General features: G+C 41.3%; 2 protein-coding genes across 4 annotated transcripts in view; both read left to right on the forward strand.

Annotated features, from left to right (window-relative positions):
• The first annotated feature begins 2,187 nt into the window (after positions 1-2,187).
• On the forward strand, positions 2,188-13,404 carry LOC129181626 (serine/arginine-rich splicing factor 6-like). 2 transcript variants are annotated; one of them, XM_054777192.1, is made up of 6 exons: positions 2,188-2,422; positions 2,780-2,913; positions 6,234-6,352; positions 6,825-7,027; positions 7,098-7,175; positions 12,571-13,404. In XM_054777192.1, the coding sequence occupies exons 1-6, from the start codon at positions 2,316-2,318 to the stop codon at positions 12,980-12,982; spliced, it is 1,053 nt and encodes a 350-aa protein (XP_054633167.1). In that variant the 5' UTR covers positions 2,188-2,315; the 3' UTR covers positions 12,983-13,404. The 2 variants fall into 2 exon arrangements, with proteins under 2 accessions (XP_054633167.1, XP_054633078.1); XM_054777103.1 differs by having other exon boundaries at positions 2,190-2,422; positions 2,780-2,919.
• A 238-nt stretch (positions 13,405-13,642) lies between these two features.
• Positions 13,643-26,475, forward strand: part of l3mbtl1 (L3MBTL histone methyl-lysine binding protein 1) — a 35,224-nt gene continuing 22,391 nt past the window's right edge. The window contains exons 1-8 of one of the 2 annotated variants that reach the window (XR_008570466.1): positions 13,643-13,882; positions 15,143-15,348; positions 18,080-18,270; positions 22,136-22,265; positions 22,376-22,517; positions 22,704-22,842; positions 23,980-24,028; positions 24,470-24,558. Coding sequence is in view for 1 of the 2 variants with exons in the window: in XM_054776929.1 (XP_054632904.1) it covers positions 15,186-15,348; positions 18,080-18,270; positions 22,136-22,265; positions 22,376-22,517; positions 22,704-22,842; positions 23,980-24,028; positions 24,470-24,558 (903 nt within the window). In the remaining variant the exon portion in view is untranslated. The remainder of the gene's footprint in view (positions 13,883-15,142; positions 15,349-18,079; positions 18,271-22,135; positions 22,266-22,375; positions 22,518-22,703; positions 22,843-23,979; positions 24,029-24,469; positions 24,559-26,475) is intronic. The other variant, XM_054776929.1, reaches the window with a different exon arrangement.

The following is a 26,475-nucleotide window of genomic DNA, read 5'->3' on the forward strand; positions in this document are numbered from 1 at the left end:
TCCTTCATCAAGCGAACATACATTGTCATGCCAGTAACGTTGGAAGCCATCTGGACCATCAAGGTTACATTTTTTCTCATCAGAGAATAAAACTTTTTTTCCACCTTTCAATGTTCCATGTTTGATGCTCCCTGGCAAAGTCTAAACGGGCAGTTTTGTGGCGTTGAAGGACACGAGGTCTTTGAATTCCTTTTTTTGTTTTTTAAACCCTTTTCCCGCAGATGCTGTCTGATGGTTATTGTGCTGCAGTAAGGGCCTTAATGTGGGTGGAAGACTGCCCTGTGTCTAATGGACCATCAGGAGGGCATGACAGTGTGAATGCTTGACAGAAAATGACAATTTTGAGCAGATCAGCTGATAAACAGCCAATTTTAGTTTAATTGTTGTTTTCAATAAATTACTTTTTCAAAATGCTTTTTGTCTCACTCCCCCTTCTTGTTTTTGCATATTTTGGTTTGGTTTGGTTTAGTTTATTTGCACATGAAGGTTACAATGGAATATATCTCATGAATTATCCTTTCACAGTTCTACATGTCCAAAAGGAGTAGGAAGAAGCAAAGCTTATTTAACCCTACCTCCCATCCATTCCACATCTAGTACAGTACATATTATTCACTTCCTGCATTCCATGTTATATTTTTGATATAATAATCTGTGTCATAATAACTAATAAATAATACAAAATCAAAAAACAAGCATGACAGAACAATCAGTGTAATGATCAAGACTCTTCTGCCTTATATTTAGCAAACATCAACTGCTTGTACTGTATTGTTTTTGAATTTGCTCATCTCGGTACATTGTTTGAGTTCCTTACCCAATCCATTCCATAGTTTAATTCCACATACTGAAATATCTTGATATAGAGAAATATCTCTATATTCTCTATATGCGGCATTATGAATTATCCTCAACGATCTTTTTTGCAGTTCATTGAGTGAGTGAAGATTGCTTTTATAATTATTGCCACATATCTCCACACAATACGTTAGATATGGTAATACCAAAGAACAATAAAGAGTGTGGAGTGATTTTTGATCAAGAACAAATTTTGCTTTGTTCAATATAGAAGTATTTTTCGCCACCTTTTGTTGTATATTTTTAATATGAGATTTCCAACTCATTTTTTCATCTATTATGATCCCCAGAAATGTATTTTCAATTCTGTCTATTTGTATTTGATCGTACGTATCCTTTCTGCTATTTCCAAATAGCATTATTTTAGTTTTACTTAAGTTCAAGGATAATCTCTTTTTATATAACCATGACTTTAATATGACCATTTCATCCTTGACCTTTTTAATTAGTTCTTGTGTGCTTTCCCCAGACCAAAAGGCAGTGGTATCATCTGCAAATAATACCAACTTTAAGTCCTTTGTCACTTTACAAATGTAATTGATATATAAATGGAACAGTTTTCAAGATTCAAGAGTTTTATTGTCATATGCATAGTAAAACAGGCAGTTATACTATGCAATGAAATTCTTATTCTGTTCATTCTCCCAAGAAAAGAAAGAAAACACAAGAAAATGAATAAGAACATAAGAAACATAAATACCAATAAATTAAGCAACAACAACAGAAGACACATTAATACAGATAAATAATACAAATACATAAATAAATAAATAAATAAAGTGCTACGAGTGTGTGCGTGTGTTGCGTGCGACGTTTTGGTCGCAATATGGACCCCTGAGGTACTCCACACCTCTGATTCCGTACCTTTTAATTTTGTTGTTAAAATATTGTGATTAATTGTATCGAAGGTTTTTGTCGGATCCATAAATACTGCAACTGCACATCTTCTGTGGTCTATAGCAGTAGTAATTTCCTCCGTGATTTCGATCAGTGCCATAGAAGTTGAAATGTTAGCTCTGTAACTGTATTGACTACCTGCTAGTAATTCATTCTTATTAATACATTTATCCAACCTGTTATTAAATAGCTTCTCGATCATTTTTTATTGTAGCTCTACTTAAAACCTCATTAAGATCCAAACGTGCAAAATGCAAATTCTAGCAATTTTGATCAGGAGTGTATATTTGTGCGTTTTGTGAGAGGTTTGATTCGTATCGAAAGTGCCTTTAGAGTGCTTTAAATGTGAAGTATTGATGTCGGAAGTGAGCTGCTATTTACTGTTCTCTGGTTGGCTCCGTTCGCGCCATCCGCAACCTCCGGATAAGATGACGTCACCTCTACATTTTTTTTCTTTTACTGCCGAGTTCACATTCACAGTCTTGCTAGCTAGCGAGGATACAGGAATAGTAGTGAGGAACACTCAAGAACTTTTCGAAGTATTCAATAGCGACAACAGAATGCCCCGTGTTTACATAGGACGACTTAGCTACCATGTCCGCGAAAAGGACATCCAGCGGTTCTTCGGTGGATTTGGAAAGCTGATGGAAATTGATTTAAAAAATGGGTGAGTTTTTGGCTTGTTCGTGACTGCTAGCTAGCTATTTAGCTTCGCCGTTAACCGACATGTCCGACTTTCCATTACTGTGTCAGCCGTTGGACACTCTTTTACTCTTACTACAGTTGTTTCCGTGTGTGAAATGGTGCGATGCTTGTTGTCTCACACTATACACTCGCTTGCGTAACTTAAATGGTATCCGTTAACAGTTAAACGCCGCATGGCCAATATGGCGCCTGGTGTGTTTGCTACCATGCTAACGCTAGCTAGCATCAGTTTCACATGGATGCTCCCTGTTTCTGTTGTGTTTTGTTAACACGCGTGTGTCCTTTTTATTTAAAAATGGCCTCGCTTTTATTTCAACAGATATGGTTTCGTGGAGTTCGAAGACAACCGGGACGCAGACGACGCCGTGTACGAGCTGAACGGCAAGGAACTGTGCGGCGAGCGGGTGATCGTCGAGCATGCCCGGGGACCGCGTCGGGATCGGGAAAGCTACGGTGCGGGTCAGTGGGGTGGGGTGGGCGCAGTAAGTCCATTGCAACAAGCGTACCCTTTACCCTAGGGAGCCTTGTCGATGTGGGCTATATACATGGTTTTATTGATGTTTTAATATTCTGATGCTTGTTAATGTAGACCACACACATTACAGAAGGGTGTATCCTGCTTTAAGCACTCTCCTTTTAGCCTATTTGACCCTTAAAAGAAAAAGGCTGTCTTTCATAGTTCAGGTTGCATAAGAGTGTTAGCATTTTAAATATTCAATTGATTAGAGTATATTTTCAATAATGGTTTAGTTTTGCTTTGATTGGTACAGTGGAACCTTAAGGGTCACAAACACCCTGGTTGATCAAGAATACTTCATCATTGGAGGTGGAACCATGTTACAGCCGAGAGTAACCAGCTATGAACATTAATTTAGCAAGTAGAGTAATGAGTCCAAAGGGAGACTACAACAACTACACAGAAGAACAGTACATTGTGAGCGAGCATGTCTGAAAGCGGGATTTAATGCAATATCTTACTGCTTCTTGTCAGCCAAAGGAGGAGCCTTTGTAATCTGTAAGCTGTTTTAAAATTGTTTTACTGTAATTAATACACCAAAGAGTATAATGTGCTATACATTGTTATTGCAAGAGGCAGCAATACATATCATTATGGATTTTAGGCCATATCAACCATCCCTAACCTGTTGTGAATTTTGTCATTCAGCCCCTTGTCGAAGAACACCAAGTTGTACGGAAACATTGAACAATGGACATGTGTATTCAAAAGTTTAGAGAAGGTAAAGTTCACCTGTAAAGATGGTAGTGCATTTTAAGTTCATCCTAAAAGTTCACCTGAAAGCCAAACATCCCTTACTTAATCTAAATATAACGTAATAAGTATAACGTAATAGAAATGCAGTAATACACTTGAGTCAATTATGTCAGTATGGCTGTTTTATAAAGAGTTTTTTAAGATTAGCGCTACACTTGTGTAGTAACAAAAAATGTGGTTCACATGTAATCAAACAATTGTTTTTCTTAATCAAGGATTTGGCTCCAAAAGCAAATAATTAGCGTGTCGTAGTGGGCCTCAGAGGCAAGTCTTTTTGAATTAAGAACGACTTCCTATTGTTGTTGGCTTTATTGCTTTACATATTGTACTGAGCAGCCAAGACAAGCCGCAAACTACCCTCATTGTTATGCTACCGGTAAGCTATTTGTTTAGTTTCCGGTAGGGATGTCCCGATCCGATCTTGAGGATTGGGATCGGCTGCCCATCATCTGCATTTTGAAGATCGGATAATATCGGCGTCCGCCATGAGATTGGGACAATACAGTTGCCGTATAATGTTTCTAACTCTGAGCCACACTCCAACTTGGTAGGTGCGGTCATGCGCCTCAAAGCTGGTTGCCACTCGACTCGCGCCACCCACAAGAAGAAAACTCAACACCGCCATGCAGACATGTCCGCAGTGTACTGTAGTGAATTTAGTTTCACGTTGGACGTTTGACATTAGTCTCCGTAGCTACAGTTGTAGATCCCCCTCACTGTGCCTGGACTGGTGTGTCATTGTGCGCGGAGCTTGCACGCAGTGGCGGAGCTCCGTGGTGGCCGTGGCCAGCCCAATGGCCATCTCGACATTTCATTTATCAACATATTACCACCCCTGTGTGAGTAATGGTCTCACCTTAGCCGCCCCAATGGAAAATTTGTGGCTTCGCCACTTCTTGCACAGGAAGTTTTGCTCTAACCCCTGGTTGTTTACACTAGGGGCCGTCAATAAATTACTATTGCGCTGAAGAGTTTGTTAAAAAAAAACACCACAAATTGATCTATAACCATGTCAAATGATTAGTCATACTCAAAGTATTTTGCCCATTTTTTCCAAATATATCCTTTTTTTGGATGGACTTTTTTTCTTTCTTTCTTTCTTTTTTTTTTTTTTTTAATTGGATTAGGTACCTGACTGATGTTTGTTCCAAAAGTCAAACAATATTGTTGGTCACAGCTAGACTATTTATTTATTTTTTAAAAATCGGATCGGAAGCCAAAGTTGTGGATCGGGACATCCCTAGTTTCTGGTTCTATGTTCACACGTCACAGGTTTCCTGTAATTATACAACCCTTGTGGGTTCCACTGTATTTGCATGCCCCATAGGACCTATTCATTATTTGTTTTAACTTTTGTCTTGTGTGCTGCTCATCCATATGAGCAGTTTTTATTTTTGCTTTGGCTCATTGACTATAGTTCACCTGCAAGTTGTTGCCCCTCCCTGCTGATCTCACACCACCCCTTTTGTTACACTTGTTTTGTCATTGTTTGCTTGGGAGGGACAACAACTTGCTAGTAAACACACCCAAGAAGAAAGTACAGGAACTATTTAAATTGGATAATGTGTGCTATTACCAACTTTTATTTATGTTAATTACACCACTTGTCAAATCCAGTTTTGTAGCTCACCACCTGTCACTTAAGCCACACCAGGGTCATTTTAATGCATTTATCTGTGGTAGATTATTTTCATGTGATGTGTATTTTTAACGTTGGCATTAATATATATAATATCTATTTTTTTATATTCAATATTAACAAAGTCCTTGATGTTTCAATTTGAAAGAGTCCAGTTGCGGGCTGAGGCTGAGTCCATTGAGGCTAAAGATGACTGGCTAAGATGACTGCCTGTCCCGTTTGGCCTTGGCTTTCACCTTTACAATGTGTGTGTGACCTTTGCCCCCCCTTGATCCTTGGCTGACCTAACCGGAAGCCATGATGACAGCAGCCTTTTGCCAATAGACCAGGGGTGATGGTGAGGATTGCCATTGGTTTCTATGTTGACAGCAAACACACGTGGAGCAGCTCTAGTAAAAAAAAAAAAAAAAACATTTACATTGTGAGTAAACTGGAAATCTAAATCACTTCATCTTAACCAAATTTGACCTTGACAAGAAACTCCTATACGGATGCCTCCTGTCTGTGTGTGTGTGTTACAGGGTTTGGAGGTCTTGAAAGAACATCACTGTCTTTGTTTGTTTATGCAGCTAAAGCAAAATGCCATATACCGGAGTAAGAAAAACTTTGTATTGCCGTGGAAAGCTGCAGTGGTGTTCTTTGCAGCAGACATCTACCTCCATATGCACAAGGACAGTGGCTCTGAAGCCCCTTGTCATTAATTATGGCACCAGAGTGACCCCTCTTCCATTAAATGCACACTTAACTGTACCCCATACCTGGCAAGGCACTACGTTTTGTAGACTTGGTCAATTATGTTTTTGTTTTTTTTTAAGCCATGGTAATGTTTCTAACGATGTGCAAATGCTGTTGTTTTCAAAGGTAGTGGTTACAGCAGCCGGAGCCGCACTGGCAGGGACAAGTACGGACCCCCAGTTCGTACAGAATACCGCCTGATTGTGGAGAACCTGTCCAGCCGTTGCAGTTGGCAGGACCTCAAGGTATGTATTAGCTTGTTGCTTCTACATGTAATTATAGCTGGGGTGTTGTAAAGACAAAACGTGAATTGGAATTACCTAGAGAGAGGCTGTTGTGAAACTTATTATACATATATAATAAGTGTTTTTAAAAAAATAATAATTTGGAGTGCATGAGAAAGTGGAAAGGAAAGCAACATATCAGCAACAGAACCAATGTTGTAGTAGCGGTAAGGAGTAAACTGCTCAGCCAGCATTAAAAGTGCTGATCAGTTCATTGAAACAGTATGGCAGGTGTAACATGCATGACTTTCACAACAGCAGCTGAGTAACAACATTTTAAAGCACATGTAGAGTTAGATGAAGCTGCTGCATACTCACCACCTTAACTGAGCTACTGACGTCTTGTGGAGTTTAACAAAAATCAATTATGGACTGTATAAAAGAGGCTGGTGCCGCTACATGAAGGCGGCTTCACTCGTGTCGTGTTCTCCAGGATTTCATGCGCCAGGCTGGCGAGGTCACCTACGCTGACGCCCACAAGGAGCGTGCGAATGAGGGCGTGATAGAGTTCCGCAGCCACTCGGACCTGAAGCGCGCCATTGACAAGTTGGATGGAACTGACATCAACGGGAGAAAAATCCGTCTGGTGGAGGACCGGCCTCACAGGCGGAGGTCCTACTCTGGCAGCCGCTCCAGGTAGGACTGCACCCTCGGCTACTCTTTCTTTCTAATCGTTGCTGGTGCTAATGGTGATGTCTTTTTGCAGATCTCGCAGTCGCCGGCGTTCCCGCAGCAGGAGCCACAGGAGCAGAAGCTCTAGGAGTCGATCCAGATCCAAATCTAGGTGAGAGAAAACTAAATATTTTGAAGTACGGTTAATTCATTCCAGGTTCAAACTTTCACCACAGTTAAAGGTTAAATAGTACTACAAAGTCCCTCAAATACACACATTTTTTGTCAAAACAATTTAAAAATACATTTTCTCCAAAAAATAGGCATTTTTCCAGCAGGAAACGCATTTCATTCACCACAAGTAATAATTTTTAAGTACATGATAATACAGGTGAAGTCTACAGCCTACTTATCACCGTTAAAAGCCAACAATTTTTACATGTTTGTCTTCATGCTTCACTGATAGGTTTCACTTCAATGAGGGTTGGGGTGGGAGGTCAAGCCTTGTGTCAAGAATAGACATTTTTGTGGGCATATAAATTACTTTTTTTTTTTTTTTGCCATTTGCTTGTGGTTCCGGAAGATAACTCGCACGAAAAGTGGCGACCTACTTTACATGTATATTTTAAGAGTAGTATTTTAACATAAACTGTCACAAGTGTTAAAGGAAAACTGCACTTTTTTGGAATTTTGCCGATCATCCACTGCCTCCACTTCATTAGGTTTTCCTCAGCTCCTTTCTATTTCGGTTTGTTCATTTCACAAGACAGCTGTATATGATTCACGCATCAGTCACTGTCGGTGTTTTTTTTTTTCTTTGTCTGCATGCTTATAATTTGGCTGATGGTATAAAGTCAGTTGGAAAACTTTGCTTGTATTACTGAACTGCTCGTATTACTGAACGCGATGCTTTTGAGAAAACTACAGTGAACAAGGCTGACAGATTGTTTCCCTGTTTGCCATCACTGTATGTTGGCATGAATCACCAACTTGACACAGATCATTAAAAAAATAATTAGTCTCTTACAGTACACGTACAGCTGAATAATAAACAATAGATATAGAAGCTTCTGATCACTCCATGTCAATTTCAGACGTAAATTAATGTACAGGGTTAAGCCCCGCCCATTTCCGGTCAAACCACACCTACTTCCTGTCTATACACCACCCACTCAGAGTACAGCTACAGATCCAGATAGTTAAATGGGTAAACAGATACAGATAGTGGTGTACTCGCTCATCCCTAACCAGTGCGCCCAGGGAGGAAGTTCCAGTAATGCTTAAAATGGCCAAAATACTGTAAGTATTACATGAATGTGGCTGTTACTACATGGTCACAGCATGTATATACATGTAAAACCATAAAACCTTGTTGCAGGTTCTTGGAGGTGTTTTACTAGCCGGCTTCATAGGCGGAAAAGAGAGACGTGTGTTCATGTGTCACATAAGGATTGTGGATGATGGGCAAAAATTTTTTAAAAAGTGCCGTTTTCCTTTTAAAATAAATTAACCATGTTTTAACGAGAACTTTATCAAGCGTGTGCTGCTACTTTGAATGTGAGTACACTTACTTCACATAATCTATAACGTATCTTATCCTCTCACATTTCTTAGGCTGCGCCTTTTGGTGTTAGATACAGTGGGTACGGAAAGTATTCAGACCCCTTTTAAATTTTTCACTCTGCCATTACAGCCATTTGCCAAAATAAAAAAAAGTTCATTTTATTTCTCATTAATATATACTCAGCACCCCATCTTGACAGAAAAGAAATGTTGACATTTTTGCAAATTTATTAAAAGAAAAACTGAAATATCACATGGTCATAAGTATTCAGATCCTTTGCAGCAACATTCATATTTAACTCACATGCTGTCTTTCTTCTGATCCTCTTTGAGATGGTTCTGCTCCTTTATTGGAGTCCAGCTATGTTTAATTAAACAGATTGGACTTGATTAGGAAAGGCACACACCTGTCGTCTATATAAAACCTTACAGCTCACAGTGCATGTCAGAGCCAATGAGAATCATGAGGTCAAAGTAACTGCCCAAGGAGCTCAGAGTTCAGAATTGTGGCAAGGCACAGATCTGGCCAAGGTTACAAATGAATTTCTGCAGCACTTAAGGTTCCTAAGAGCACATTGGCCTCCATAATCCTCAAATGGAAGAATTTTGGGACGACCACAACTCTGCCTAGACCTGGCCGTCCAGCCAAACTGAGGAATCGTGAGAGAGGTAAAGAAGAACCCAAAGATCACTGTGGCTGAGCTCCAGAGATGCAGTAGGAAGATGGGAGAAAGTTACACAAAGTCAACTATCACAGCAGCCCTACACCAGTCGGGGCTTTATGGCAGCAAGAGTGGCCCGACGGAAGCCTCTCCTCAGTGCAAGACACATTAAAGCACGCATAGAGTTTGCCATAAAAACACATGAAGGACTCCTAGACTATGAGAAATAAGATTCTCTGGTCTAATGAGACCAAGATTTAACTTTTTGGTGTTAATTCTCAGCGGTATGTGTGGAGAAAACCAGGCACTGCTCATCACCTGCCCAATACAATCCCTACAGTGAAACGTTGTGGGGGTGTTTTTCAGCTGCAGAGACAGGACAACTGGTTGCAATTGAAGGAAAGATGAATGCGGCCAAGTACAGAGAGATCCTGGAGGGAAACCTCTTCCGGAGTGCTCAGGACCTCAGACTGGGCCGAAGGTTCACCTTTCAACAGGACAATGACCCTAAGCACACAGCTAAAATAACAAAGGAGTTGCTTCAGAACAACTCTGTGACCGTTCTTGACAGGCCCAGCCAGAGCCCTGACCTAAACCCAATTGAACATCTCTGGAGAGACCTGAAAATGGCTGTCCACCAACATTCACCATCCAACTTGAAAGAACTGGAGATGATCTGCAAGGAAGAATGGCAGAGGTTCCTCAAATCCAGGTGTAGAAAAACTTGTTGCATCATTCCCAAGAAGACTCATGGCTGTACTAGCTCAAAAGGGTGCTTCTACTCAGAACTGAGCAAAGGGTCTGAATACTTATGACCATGTAATATTTCAGTTTTTTTTTTAAATAAATTTGCTTTTTGTTTTGTTGTTTTTTCCTGTCAAGATGGGGTGCTGAGTGTACAGAAATAAAATGAACTTTTTTGATTTTGGCAAATGGCTACAATGACAGAGTGAAAAATTTAAAAGGGATCTGAATACTTTCCATACCCACTGTAGATAAATACTTTAACTCCAAGAGAAATGCACGTTTACAGCAGCTAAAGTGTCCTAATGAACGTAACCACTTAAAAATAAAACAAACAAAGCAAAATAGGAGATTTAAGAAAAATAAGAATAAATACATGAGATCGCTTCAATTTGAATAATACATAATAATAATAATACCTAAGTTAATAAGTACAGTCCTCTGTGTGTTTTTATTGCTCCCCCTCTGTTGTGTGTGAACGCGTGAGCTGAATGAAGGGACGAAGGGGGGAAAAACAGAAATGAGCAGGAAAGCCGCGAGTGTCGAAGCAGAAGAAGCGAAGCTGCGCTGAAACGGTGCGGAAACGTGACGAAATTTCAAACTGATGTATGAACGATACCTAGCATGATAGCACGAAGTGTTTAGATAAGTCTCTACTTACTAAAACGGCTAAAAAGCTACATCGCCAACATCAGCTTGCTAACGTTAATGTGCAACACTCAGCATGGCAGAGCTAAGGCTGGATCCTAATTCTACCCCTTAGCCCTTCCCATTCCCCTTCCCCTTAAAACCTAGGAAGAAGCCACTAAGAAATGGAACACCACTTGATTCTGATTATGTCATCACCCTTCACCGCTTGCTCGCTGTGACACAGGCAGATGAGAGAATTGAATGGTTTGTTTCCTTCCATAAAGTAAGGTGCAAACATGTCTACATTTATTTCAATGTTATATAGCCTACCTCACAACACTTTTTTTTTTTTTTAAAGGCACACATTTGTACAAACATTTATTGCAAAACAACAAACAAATGTAATAAACAGCACTGTAACAATATTTATAATAATATAAAATGTACTGTATGTTTAAAAACCTCCCTGTTTTGGCCTCGCTCTCTTTGTGTCGTTGATGTTCTCTCAGATTTTTTTGTAAGAAAGTCCACAGTTGTAAGAGAGTTAATTTCCCCGCTGTGGGATAAATAAAGTACATAAAGTACATACATAATTGCATTTTGACTTTTCCATTCTGAGATTGTAGCTTCTGAAAGGTCCTGGAGTGCTGCATTTTGTGGCAGCTGACTTCACTTGGCTCAGGAATGACATATGCATGAATGATGGGCTACAACTATTAACTCATTGTAAATACAATAATAATAGTAGTGTAGTAATAGTGTGCCGAGAACAAATATAGAGTGATGACAAAAAAAATAGATGGCACAACGGTAGATTCCAAAAGTTGAATAAAGTTTGATAATGTGGTGTGCTGTCCACATATGGCCATGTTGTTTACATCTTTTATTTGGCTCACTTCCTGACCTTCCATACTGTTTGATGAATAGGAGTGCTGCAATCGCAGCTCGTCATTCTTCCCACCACAGGGGCGAGTGCAGCATTGCAGTTCGGCGTCAGCATCGCTTGCATAGACAGTGGTTTCATGTTTGGTGCTACCATGGCAGCAATGCTAGTATGCCATCATTAACATGTTTGTGTTGTAACAATTTTTTTCAGGTATTATATTACATTGACACTTAGCGCTATCATGCTTGGTGTTAACATGCTAGCAGTTAGCATGCTAACTACAGCATTGCAGTCCGGCATCAGCTCATCAGGACTATGTCTTAGCATGCTAGCTGCAGCATTTCAGTCCGGCAAGTTTCGGCTGCAGGATCCGACGGCAAGTGCAGCATTGCAGTTCGGCGTGAGCATCGCCAGCATTTACATGGAATTTCTCCTGAAACTGCACATTTCTGTCTACTCGTAATCACTGATTTAAGTCCACATATTTAGTGAGGTACCAAATTAAAATGGAAAGTTTAACAAACATGACAAAGCAGTATCCAAATCTCTCATCCTGACACACACACATACTGTACATTGAGTGACAGGTTTTCACAGTGTGGGGATTGGAACACCAATAATCAATGAAGTCTTCAAGATTACACACTCTTAATTACGACATAATCATCGAACTTACTTATTCATATAACTCACACAGAGCAATGAAGAACTTCATGCGCTGTCTCCTTCCTACTTTCTGCTCTGACTGTGCGCTGTGAGGCGTTCAGGCGCACTCGTAATTATGAGTGCTGGGCACCAATTTTTTTATTGACGTACCCGTATGACAATTGCCGTACCCCTGGAGGGACGCATACCCTACAAAGGATGTAAGGCAAAGCTGAGGTTTCGCATGATGTGCTGGCATATTGCAAAATGTCGTGCATGACATTTCTGATTCTGTAGATTTGTGCAGTGGCCCCTAAATATTTTTGGCGAATTCCAAATGTTTACATTTGAAGGGTTTAGATTTTTTGATATTACTGTAGATTTGTCTGTCCTAAATAATCACACTTTCTTTTTTGGTTATTTTTTAATACTTGCAGGTCTGGTTCCCGTAGCAACAAGCGCTCTAATCGCTCCAGGTCGGATAGGAAGTCTCGCTCCAAGTCTGGCGACAGCAAGTCGGGCTCTCGCAACCGCAAGTCCCCCTCACGGTCCAAGTCCAAATCTTGCTCGCGCAGATCTGGCTCCCAAACCCCCGAGCGCAAATCCAAGTCCCGCTCAAAGAGTCGCTCCAAGGTGAAATCAGAACGAGATTCCCGCAGCAGGTCCAAGGAGAAGGCGGACGAGAAGTCCCACAGCCGTTCGGCCTCTCCTGTGAAAAATGGTAACGGGGAGCGCGAGGCCAAATCCGCGTCCCACTCCCCATCACCTCAGGAGGACGAGCGCCGGTCCCCGTCCAGAGAGAGGCACTCGGCCTCCCGCTCCAGGTCTAGATCTGCTTCTCAGGATTAGCACACTTGAGCTTCCATCCTTGGCTGTACATACTGAGCAGTGTTTACTTCCTGGCCTCTGCTTCCTGGATTTGTCTTTAAATCAATTTTTTGCTTTTGTTGTTGCTGCAGTTTGATTCAAAGCAGCCGTTGCTCTGCCCAATGCGCCTCATGGGTAGCGTGAACAACCAGAAATTAATGTGAACAAAATCGTTATTTAACCGTCTGGTTTCTAAAGGGATGTTCACACACACACACACACACACACACACACACACACACACACACTTACACACTTGGCAACATTAAGTTATTTCTGATTGCTTCCAGGTTTTTCTGCTTTTCTTGTTATCCCTCTTATAAGAAAACGTTATTGGGCAAGAACATGATTGGGTTTCATTAGAACTTCACAGACAGCCCGTGTATATAGTGGTCTCTTCAGAATTACACTTAACCAATTCAGAAGCTTTTTTTACTCTTACTTTTTGTGTGTGCATAGAATGCTCTTTTTTTTTTTGTTAACGAATGCAGTGCATCTACCCTGGGAGGACATAAAAGAAACATCATTTTCCGGGCAAATTGACACCAATTGTCATTTTTTATTGTAAGTTCAATTAAAGATCTTAAATAAAGCCTTGGCTTGTCTATGACGCTGTTAGTGCTGCATCACTATGACCTACATCCTGCTAATTATATAACAAACACGCCTTCATGTATGAAAGATGTGACAGTGGAGGCTATTCGCTTAAAGAAAAAAAATACAAGCACATGATGTAAATGTCTGGAAAACGCACCGATGGATCCTATTTGGACTGTCACAAAGCGGTGCGGTTCTGTTGGACCTCACCGCTGTTGTAGACTGCTGTTGCTTTGTCGGCGCATGCGCACTTAGTGCCCGGGCGGCCGCAGGAGAGCAGAGCTGGTAAGACCAAAATTTCCACTTTACAAAAAATAATCGGCGGTACGCGACATAGCTGAGTATGTATTTATTTACTTTTTTAACCCCACAAGGCTGTGCCGCGTTAAGCCATTTTAAAACATTCATTGTGCTTTTTTTTCTTGAGGCGGTGGTGAGTCGTTAGGGCTTTATCATGGACACCATCACCCGCTGAGCTTTTTAAAAAATATAGCTTGAATTTTCAAAAATGGCACAATTTTTAATTGCCATAATTGGTTTAATTAGTTTCAAATAAACGCTTTACGCCTGTTTCTACTCTACACCCAGGCGCTTTCCGTTAAAACGAGTTAGGGACAATACTGTATGTATACATTTTTTCACCAAAATGTAACCGTAATGAGCCTTCTTTTTCTCCTTTTTCATTCCTTTAATGATTTCTCATCCTAGTTTTGAGCCTTAAGGTCGTCACATCCTCCGCCATTTTAAATTAAATGTCTCCTATAGTTGTGTGTATTTGTCAGTTTTTATATATCGATACGTCACCTTTACTGTTTTTTTAAATATCTCAAAAGTTATGGTGTAAAAGAGCATTTATGAATGACCATCTGATGTTGTATGTAAAGATCAGATGGTCATCACTATGAACTGTTTTTTGGGGCTGACATTGTGAGGAGCTTGTATGGTTAATGACCTAATGTACAGCGTGCTTACAACCACATCATTAGGACATTCATAACCTCATTATAATATCAAAATATTCAAGTGCTTTGACCAAATGCGTTTTGACCTTCAAAGGCTACCATACTTCCTAGTTGTGGCTACTGTCATTAAAGCTAATAAGATAAGTCATCTACCTCATGTGTTCATAGTTCCCTCTTATAAACATATGTGTTCTCAATATACAATCATTGCATCCAAATGACCACTTTAACTTTATTAAGACAAGCTACATGCTCGCTACATGGTCACTAACAAGCCTCTCTCTGTGATGCCACTTCCAAAGGTGGAATATTAGTAAGATGACCTCTCCACCCATTCTGTGTCTGTCGGTTTAAAGAGAATAGCCATATGGAAAAATGGCGGCTTTACAGGTAGTGTGATATCATCCACCCATCCCTCCATTTTCTATGCCGCTTCTCCTCATTAGGGTCGTGGGGGTATGCTGGAGCCTATCCCAGCTGACTTTGGGCGACAGGCGGTGTACACCCTGGACTGGTTGCCCTAGCAATCGCAGTAGTGTGACAACACTGGAGTATTATTTTTATGGTGCTTGTTGTGTTGCAGCACTCCAAAATTAAAGCACAGGGCCACCACCATCATTGCCGCAATGAGTGCCAACATCAATGTGGAAGTTCCGCCCACAGAGCCTGACTGTACCCCAACGGTCCCACCCTCTTTGCCAGCTGAAGCCATACTCCTCTGTGGGACGGAGACCGTGCCCAAAAAAGCTTGGACTCAGCCACCCGCCACTGCGGCTCTGCTCCTACCAGGTGATGCATTTACATCCATCCCTTTTCTATGCCGCTTATCCTCACTAGGGTCATGGGGGTATGCTGGAGCCTATCCCAGCTGATTTTGGGCGAGAGGCGGGGTACACCCTGGACTGGTCGCCAGCCAATCGCAGGGCCTATATACAGTAGACAAACAACCATTCACACTCACATTCATACCTATGGACAATTTAGAGTCTCCAATTAACCTAACATGCATGTTTTTGGAATGTGGGAGGAAACCGGAGTACCCGGAGAAAACCCACGCACGCACGGGGAGAACATGCAAACTCCACACAGAGATTCCAACCCTGACTGTGTGGTCAACATGCTAACCACTCGGCCACCGTGTGGCCAGTGATGCATTTATCCATGTAAAAACATATCTGACTTGCTATCGACGCGTTTCCATTGCCAAAAGCAAGTACCATCAGGTTCTATTTTGAGTATGTACCAAGTCTGACAGGAACCACTTCTGGTCCAGCAAATCATTGTCATTGCTCAAAACGCCAAAAAAAACCAAACACGTTAGTTGCACTATTCTATTCCGTAGTCTCCACTTTGTTGCAGCAGCCCTCAATCTCCTCATGGATGTGTCTTCTAAGCAGGAGTGCCTTGTTCGCCTTTATTGTTGTTTGTTAGCATGTCTTATTCAAGCTCATGCATTGTTTCCAGTAAAAAACGTTATTACTACTTTAAACATTATTGCCATTATATACCTAAATAGAGTGATAATTGGAAGCAGCCGATAAGAGGCTGTTATTTGCAAAATGTAAAAAGTCATTACATACGGTAGATCTCCACTATTTGTGGGGTTTATGTGTTAACCTGCAAATAGCGAATAAGTGTGAGTAGGGATGAGTGAGTACACAATCTGTATCTGTATCTGTGCGTGGTTTAATCGGAAATGAATGGGACTTAAATCAGTGCATTATTTTAAGTCTGAAATTGACATGGATTGATCAGAAGTTGCTATTTTTGTTGTTTATTAATCAGCTATATGTGTACTGTGTATGTGTCTAAGTCATCTGTAAGACTTTATTATATAGTTATTTAATTATCTGTGTGAAGTTGAACATTCATTGATAATCTGTCAGCCTTGTTCACTGTATTTTTCTCAAAAACACAGCGTCCAGTACTACGACCAAAGTTTTCCAACTGACTTTATACCACCAGCCAAATTATAAGCAAGCAGATGAAAAAAAAAAAACCCCGGCAGTGACTGACGCACGAGCCATATACAGCTGTCTTGTGAAACGCACCGCGTACGTTACGAAACGAGTTTAACATTGCAACGTGCATACTGCAACGTATTGAGAGGGGTGTAATATTTTACAACGCTTATGTCTATAATGTAGTATGATAGCCACACAGGCAGAATGTTTGATGCAGCTCTTGTACTTACTGTGCAGGTGTACCTAATACTGTGGCCAGTCAATGCTGGTTACTGTTACCACTGTCTGTGTCCTGCCAACTGAAAATTAACAAAATTCTTATATTGTAGGTAGCACGCCTGTTTTATGACGACTTCATGCAATAACACAGAAATACATTTCAAGGAAAATAGCGGTCATGCTACCTCTTTTGAGGTGTTTCATATGTGACTGACGCAACACAATCCTGCACAGCGCTGTCTTGTCAAATACACCGCGTATGTTTTGAAACAAGTTTACCAAGTAACTTTAGATACAAACCGAAATAGAGGGGAGTTGAGGCAAACCTAATGTAGTGGAGGCAGTGGGCAACGCCACACGAGCCGTTTTCAACTTGCCAATTGCACCGTGTACGTGAATGAGGCACCACTCAGCTCCTCTGTGGCTGCCGCCTGCAGCCTGCAGAGTCTCTCTCAGGAGGGGCAGTCACTGCGTGTGACTGGCCAATCACAGAGCGTGAAGAGTAAATACCTAATGAGGATTTTCTTTCATCGTGATTACAGATAATGATGACATGTACTGGTTTAATGCTCGTACTCGGCATTATTGCAAATGCATTATTCGTAACGGATACTCGTTTGTAACGAGTATCCGGCTCATCCCTAAATGTGAGCAATTGAGACTCCCATAAAAGTGTGTATTTTGACACACTAATAATGGCTGAATTATGCTGCTGCATCGAGGCGCCACTATACGTTACGCCAGCTCGCTCCTCTCCCTCCAAACTCTCCTGCTAGCTTGGCGTGGCCATTTTCCTCCGATTTTGGATTAATATTTGCAATGAAAATGACTTATTACTAGATTAGATTCAGCTTCAGAAACCTCCCCATCTCTCTTTTAATTGCCATTGTTCACTCGCAACGCAGGCAGCTAACAAGATAAGTTTATAAACGAGTTTCCATCAGTATTTGAACCACATGGTATTAACAAGTATATTGCACAACACAGCAGCAACAGAACAGTGTTGTAATAGCGGTAAGGTGCAAACTACTCAGCCAGTTAATAGTGCTGATGAGTGAATTGTAAACAACAGTACAGCAAGTTTAACACACATGACTTTCAGACCAACAACCGAGTAACGCACCCAACATTTTAAAGTGCATGCAGAGGTAGATGCTGGATGCTGACTCGTGATACTGCGTACAACCACGGCTGTTAATGTATTTAGGCTCCTACAGTCAGTGTCAGTGTCAATGTCAGTGTCAGTGGGGCTAATTAGAAACCACCGGCAACCACAGAAGAGTTGGTAGTTATGAATAGGGCCGTGAATTTGAGCATTTATGCTATGTTTTTTACAGCTCCACCTCCAGGCCATCAAAAAGTGGAGCTGGCGACGCCAACTGTGGCGATAGGAGACCCGAGTAAAGGAGGCAGGGCTGGTGAGGCAGCCCCGCCCACTTTGACAGCACAGGTGGGCGGGGCTTGTAGCATCGTCCATGTACTGGAATGGAAGGAAGGAATGGCCATCTTGCCCGGGAGCAACCTGAAGGTGAGATGATGATGCATCATCATGGTAACCTTGCTGTTTTGTCACGGTGTCTGAAGGGGACGTGCTGTGTTACAAGGCATGATGTTTTGCTTTTTTTTTTTAATGAATATCTTATTTGTTTATAACATTCTCCACCAAAATCTTAAGTTGTTTTTTCTTTTCTTTTCACTGTCATATAGTGGTGTGAAATTTTTTTTGCCCCCTTTCTGATTTGTTATTTTTTTGCCTATTTGTCACACTTAAATGTTTCAGATCATCGCACACATTTAAGTATTAGTCAAAGGCAACACAACTGAATACAAAATGCAGTTTTTAAGTGAAACTTTTTATTATTGATGGAGGAAAAAAAATCCAAACCTACATGGCCCTGTGTGAAAAAGTGATTGCCCCCTAAACCTAATAACTGGTTGGGCCACCCTGAACAGCAACAACTGCAATCAAGCATTTGCGATAACTTGCAATGACTCTCCAACAGCGCTGTGGAGGAATTTTGGCCCGCTCATCTTTGCAGAATTGTTGTAATTCAGTCACATTGGAGGGTTTTCCAGCATGAACTGCCTTTTTAAGGTCATGCCACAGCATCTCAATAGGGTTCAAGCCAGGACTTCGACTAGGCCACTCCACTTCATTTTGTTTTTCTTCAGACATTCAGAGGTGGACTTGCTGGTGTGTTTTGGATCATTCCACTGCTGCAGAACCCAAGTTGATCTCATATTAAGGTCACCAACAGATGGCCAGACATTCTCCTTCAGGATTTTTTGGGAGACAGCAGAAGTCATGGTTCCATCTAGCAAGTCAGCAAGTCTTCCAGGTCCTAAAACAGCAAAACAGACCCAGGCCATCACACTGCCACCACCATATTTTACTGTTGGTATGATTTTCTTTTTCTGAAATGCGGCATTACTTTTACACCATATGTAATACGACACACACCTTCCAAGAAGTTCAACTTTTGTCTCATCAGACCACAGAGTATTTTCCCAAAGGTCTTGGGAATCATTAAGATGTTTTCTGGCAAAATTGAGACAAGCCTTAATGTTTTTTTTTTTTGTTTAGCAGTGGTTTTTGTCTTGGAACTCTACGATGCAGGCCGTTTTTACCCAGTGTCTTTCTTATGGTGGAGTCATGAACACTGACCTTAACTGAGGCAAGTGAGGCCTGCAGTTCTTTGGATGTTGTTGTGGGGTCTTTTGTGACCTCTTGGATGAGTCATCGCTGCGTTCTTGGCCGGACACTCCTGGGAAGGTTCACCACTGTTCCATGTTTTTGCCAGTTGTGGATAATGGCTCTCACTGTGGTTCGCTGGAGTCCCACAGCTTTAGAAATGGCTTTATAACCTTTTCCAGACTGATAAATCTCAATTACGTTCTTTCTGGGGTGGGGCAAAAGGGGGGCAATCACTTTTTCACACAGGGTCATGTAGGTTTGGATTTTTTTCTCCCTTTATAATAAAAAGTTTCATTTAAAAACTGCATTTTGTGTTCATTTGTGTTGTCATTGACTAATATTTAAATTTGTTTGATGAGTTGAAACATATAAGTATGACAAACATGCAAAAAAAAAGGAGTCAGGAAGGGGACAAACACTTTTTCACACCCGAGTACATTTTGCGGGCACGGTGGTCTAGTGGTTAGCATGTTGGCCACACAGTCACAGTTTGGAGATCCGGAAGACCTGGGTTCGATTCTCCCTTTGGGCATCTCTGTGTGGAGTTTGCATGTTCTCCCCGTGCGTGCGTGGGTTTTCTCAGGGTACTCCGGTTTCCTCCCACATTCCAATAACATGCATGTTAGGTTAATTGGTGACTCTAAATTGTCCATAGGTATGAATGTGAGTGTGAATGGTTGTTTGCCTATATGTGCCCTGCGATTGGCTGCCGACCAGTCCAGGGTCTTCCCCGCCTGTTGCCCGAAGTTGGCTGGGATAGGCTCCAGCATACCCCCGTGACCCTAATGAGGCATAGAAAATGCATGGGTGTACATCTTGCTGATTCTGGTTGTCACTGTAGTCCTGCATAGTGGCTTGTATGATGGGTCATTGGACACAGTTTGCAACAAGTATGCTAAATGAATAGCACTGTCGACTCGGTCACAAATGAATGGAGTGTGTAATACGCTATGGAGCAGAAAGTCCGCCATGATGGTGAGCAAGAGAGGCTAGGCGGACAACAGTGTACAATGTATTCACTAGCTCTACGCTCAGTATAAAATAAAGGGAAATGCGTTGTGCGTACACTTTTTTATTAAATGAATGAATGTTATTTACTGAACGGTATGAATATATATGGATATATATAAATGTGTAAAAACCCATTATACTGCAGAAATATAACCTATATGTAGGTGTCAATAAAAACCTGTGCAGCAGTATGAAAGAAACTTTTTCCTTCTTTATTTTACTTTTTCCTTCCTTAAAGTGATACCAACTCTTAACAATCAACATTCAAAATAATGCTGTATACTATACGGATAATTAACAGGAAGTATTTACACAATGCAACATTTATTTCAATAATGGCATTGTTAATACAGGTTAGGTTTACAGACAGAGTATAACTTACAATAAATCATCATCATCACTTTAAGCTATATTGTGTGGGACAACACTTTGAGTCTTGGCCACTGTCCTGTTTATTTACAACAACCAGTGTTATAATTCTACAACAGTTTTAGGACACATACTCATCTGTGTTTTTTCGGAAACTTGAAAAATGACAAATCTGGTCTCTTGGACCATCTGTGAGAGCAATTAATCACGCAGTGTGCCAAGGGCATGTTTACAATGCAATGTTTCTGGATTCTGGATGTTGGCCACATAGTAAGTAGATCTGGAAGATATGGGTTTGAATCTCTGTTGGACATTTCTGTGTGGAGTTTGCATGTTCTCCCCGTGCGTGCGTTGGTTTTTGCCGGGTACTCCCACATTCCAAAAAATATGCATGTGAGTTTAATTGGGGACTCTAAATTGTCCATAGGTATGAATGTGAGTGTGAATGGTTGTTTGTCTATATGGCGACCAGTCCAGGGTGTACCCCGCCTCTCGCCCAAAGTCAGCTGGGATAGGCTCCAGCATACCCCCGCGACCCTAATGAGGATTAAGTGGCATAGAAAATGAATGACTGAATGTTTCTGGATTCTGCTCACTGTTATGGCGGAAAAACCAGCGCAGGGCATACTACGGAAGTGGATGCCGAGTTGACAGTCCTATTAATTTCTAGTGTCCTTGGTTTGCAACACCTCTGTTAACCCCTCGTCTTCCACATGCTTATGGACCAGTTTACTTCGAGAACCCTGCAGGTCCAATAAAAAAATAACACACTAATTATGACTATAATTAATAAATCACAATTAATGCTTTAATTTGACACCCTAATAATAATAATATTATTATTATTTCTAGTTTTGGTAATTACTGTATTTGATTTATTAATTACACGTTTCCAATAATAATCCATAATATAAAAAACAAAAACAAAAGAATCAGCACTGGCAACTTGACAAAAGAAAAAACACCACAAAGAAAATGAATAAATGCATATAATAAATCATGAATAAAATTTGATAAATAATGCATTGTTATGTAGCGAAAAATATGCTTCCTATTGAATTTAAAATAAATATTTTTTATTTCAATTAAACTTCTCATTGAACATATTCAGACTGTTTGTTGTAATAGTTACAGACATGTAAACATTTTTGTCCTTATGATTGCATTTGTGAAGAGAAGGAGGTCTACACTTGGAAAGTCATGACAAGGAATTAATTCATACTTTTCAACACATGGTTTTGTATATATATATATACACTATATGTGTGTGTGTGTGTGTGTGTGTGTGTGTGTGTGTGTGTGTGTATACTGTATGTAGTTTTGTGTGAGTGATGTTGGAGCACTGAGCACGCTCATCACTCCAGGGACCCCCAGCTCCACCAATGAGACTTCAGCGGGGGCCTCTAGTAGATCCACCAATGCGGACAGCTCCACAGTGGGCAAGCCAGGTAAGAGTCATTACAAAGTACAGTATCATAACTTTGTAAGAAATCCACTTAAAGTGGAAACTGTATCATCAATCTTTCCCGTTCATTTGTGCTGTTGTTATTATATTCAGATGCAGCAACTCCATTGGTCTCAGTGAGAGGTGTGGAGCCAGAGAGTTTACGTCAGGTCAAATCTGAGGTCCAACAGAACCATGATCCTGGAGCTCCGAAGATCTACCCAGAGGAGCTACGCAGAGAGCCCATGGTGGACAAGTATGTTCATTCATGTCATCATCACTCTGTCAGTCAGTCACTACCTTAGAGGGAGTTTTTCCTTGCCTCCATCGTCAAACTGCTTGCTCATGTGGGTTTGGTTGGATGTAGGAGCCATGTGCAAAGTCTGTTGTGAATTGGCGCTATAGAAATATACTTGACTTGACTTCTTAAGTGGTCCCCCAGGAGGAGCGTCGGAGTGGAGAAGGTCCCAGCAGGAGGGAGGGTCTCCTCCTTAAACGTTGAGCAGATGAAGCCCATGAGGAAGAGGAAGAAGAAGGAGTATCTTAGTCCCTCTGATGAAGACTCCGACATGGAGGGCACGGTGGGAACTTGATATGCAACGTACACAGTATTTGTTTAACAGATCAGTACAGCCCTCACATTTCAGCAAGCATTGTTACTATATTCTGTCAAGGGACATTAGCTACTATAGTGAACTTGAATATACTTTAGAGTAGACAGTGTACAGCTTGTATAGCAGTATAGTATAGGTTTACCATCCACTGAAAATTAGTCAACACACAGGCATCATTGCTGAAATATCTGGCAACACAAGTTAGTACCAAGACAATTGTGTCTTGCCATCATGGTGGTGATTGTGTCATGGTCTGGGGCTACATGAGTGTGTCACCACTGGAGAGCTGCGGTTAACTGGGGGGAAAGATGAATTCCTCACAAATGTCAAAATTGTGTCCTTGGGTTCATAGTTGGATGATGAGTGAGTACAGACTCCCAGTATGAATTTTTAATGTGAGCACCATTATTATTGAGCACTGACTTAATCCTCTTGGGCATTGAATTGACCAGAACTGCACAGGTTAGGATTGGAATCATCTTCCACTCTTCCATGATGACATCACTAGTGCTCCTCCACCTTCTGCTTGAGGATGCCCCACAGGTGCTAATCTGGAGGAGGCATACTTGGCGACTCCATCACCTTTACCTTCTGTTTCCTCGGTAAACACATCACATTGTCATCTTGGAAGTGGGTTTGGGCTTCGTATCATGTTAGAAACCTGCCATGGGGCCGAGTTTCTGCTTCACGGTGTCACATATATGTTGGAATTCATGTTTCCCCTCAATGAACCTAAACTTCCCAGTGCCGGCAGCACTCATGCACGCTACCACCACCACACATGACTTTAGGCAAGTCACAATTACCTTGGTACTCACTTGTGTTACCAGCTATTTAGACAACAATGGCTATATTTTGAGTCATTTTTAATGTACAGCAAATCTATACTCCTATTCTGTACACTGTACACTGACCACTCTAAAGAATATCCAAGTTTACTTTTTATAGTATTGTCCCTTAAAAAGGTATTATATGCTTGCTGAAATGTGAGATACTGTATATCTTGTAACTTAATAACCCCTTTAGTACAAAGTTAAAGTAGTCTTTGCTTGAAAATGTAATGAACATTTTTGCAAGTTGGTCCTTTCTTTTTTTTTTTTTTAGGATGACAAAATGGAAGATTCCAAAGCAGATGGCAGACACATCAGAGGAGGTAAGAACAATCTTTTTTTTTCAGGTTTTCATTTGTATGTTCACAACAATATTTTTTTGTTTATTAGTTTGTGTTATTACAATAGTTTTCCCTGTTGTGAGTGATGTAAGTGGAAAAAAATTGAAATCAATCAAAATGTCATAATAATATATAGTCCTTAAAATGTGGTGTTCCATTATGTAACATTATGTAATAACAAGTGAACCGTACCATACCACACCAAGATAGATTATCTGGTGCGTTCTTCAGTATGACATGTGTTATATTACATTCCATGATAAACCAAATGTGCAGAAACAAGCGAGACCGAGAGCAGGTCGTCAACGTCTGAGGCTGACTGCATGGAGCACCGAGCAGACGACCATATTTAGACATCTGTCTTGATCTGACAAAAAAGCTGCTGTGATGAACATGTTGTAATTGGACCACTTTGGCTTGAAGGTGGAGACATGAAGACGGAGCAGTGGACGTGGACACAATATCTGGAGGAAACAAAATCAATCGCTGCTCCAGACAAGCTCTTTCAAGAGGTATGTTTTAATTTTCATATAGCCTCAAATGGACCATTTTTTCACATATCGTGTGAAGAGACAATGTGTAGTTTTTGACTTGAAAACATTGTATTTCCTCAAATAGTGACCCCCACGGTAATAGATGCTGTGCCTTTGTTATTCATTGACTGATGTGTCCTCCACTTGAAGAAATAAATGCCTGACCTCAAATATACACCTGTTTTTTTTTTTTCTCAGGGAAAAATAATACACGGTAATTACCAAAATCAGTAGTGTAGAAAAATCATAAGACAACAATTCAACATATAATATATATTATTTAAATTTATATTTGTGTTTTTTAAATGAAATATTGTTATAAAAATGCAGGTGTACAAATATAATTGATTTCATAATCCTGGTAAATTATCGCAGAATATCAGTATGAAATCCATCCATCTTCTACTGCTCATCCGAAGTCAGGTCTTGGGGCCAGCAGCCTAAGCAGGGAAGCCCAGACTTCCCTCTCCCAAGGATCCCGAGGAGTTCCCATGCCAATTGAGAGACATAGTCTCTCCAACGTGTCCTGTGTCTTCCCTGAGGCCTCCTACCGGTCGGACGTGCCCTGAACACCTCCCCAGGGAGAGGTCCGGGAGGTATCCTGACCAGATGCCCAAGCCACCTCATCTGGCTCTTCTCAATGTGGAGGAACAGCGGTTCTACTCCAAGTCTCTCCCGGATGACAGTGCTTCTCACCTTATCTTATCTATTACCTATTATCTATTACCTTATCTATTAGAGTCCAGCCATCCTACGGTGAAAACTCATTTTGGCCACTTGTACCCGTGATCTTGTCGTTTTGATTACTACCGAAAGCTCATGACCATAGGTGAGGGTAGGAACGTAGATCGACCGGTAAATTGAGAGCTTTGCCTTTCGGCTCAGTTCCCTCTTTACCACAACGGACCGATGCAGAGTCTGCATCACTGCAAACACCGCACCAATTCGCCTGTTGATCTTGCGTTCCATCCTTCCCTTACTCGTGAACAAGACCCCGAGGTACTTAAACTCCTCCACTTGAGGTAGGATCTCATCCTCAAGCCAGAGATGACACTCCACCCTTTTCCGGGCAAGAACCATGGACTCGGACTTGGATGTGCTGATTCTCATCCCGGCCGCTTCACACTCGGCTGTGAACTGATTCAGTGAGAGTTGAAGGTCACGGCTCGATGAAGCCAGTAGGATCACATCATCTGCAAAAAGCAGAGACCCAATCTTGCAGCCACCAAACCCCCTCAACACCCTGGCTGCGCCCAGAAATTCTGTTCATAAAAATAATGAACAGAATTGGTGACAAAGGGCAGCCCTGGCGCAGTCCAACCCTCACTGGAAGCGGGTCCAACTTATTACCGGGAATGTGAACCAAACTCTGACACCGGTCATACAGGGAACAAACAACCTGAATTAGGTCATCCAGTACCCCATATTACCAGAGTACTCCCCACAGAATTCCTCGAGGAACACTGTTTAATGCCTTCTCCAAGTCCACAAAACACATGTAGACTGATTGGGCAAACTCCCATGCACCCTCAAGGACCCTGCCGAGAGTGTAGAGGTGGTCCACAGTTCCATGACTAGGACAAAAACCACACTGCTCTTCCTGAATCTGAGATTCAACTATCCGGCGGACCTCCTCTCCAGAACCCCTGAATAGACCTTCCCAGGAAGGCTGAGAAGTATGATCCCACGATAGTTGGAACACACTCTCCGGTCCTCCCCTTTCACCCTGCCAATCCAGTACCTGTCAGCTGCCTCTGGAGTTCCATGAGCTAAAAAGGCTCAACAGGTCTACTTCTTCAGCTTGACGGCATCCCTTACCACACGCAAACTCCTCCATCACAATAAGGTTGTAGCTCAGGGAGGAGCAATATAAAATCTAATAATAATAATACCCTA

The sequence above is a fragment of the Dunckerocampus dactyliophorus genome, chromosome 1 (genome assembly GCF_027744805.1).
Source record: "Dunckerocampus dactyliophorus isolate RoL2022-P2 chromosome 1, RoL_Ddac_1.1, whole genome shotgun sequence".
Lineage (NCBI taxonomy): Eukaryota > Metazoa > Chordata > Actinopteri > Syngnathiformes > Syngnathidae > Dunckerocampus > Dunckerocampus dactyliophorus.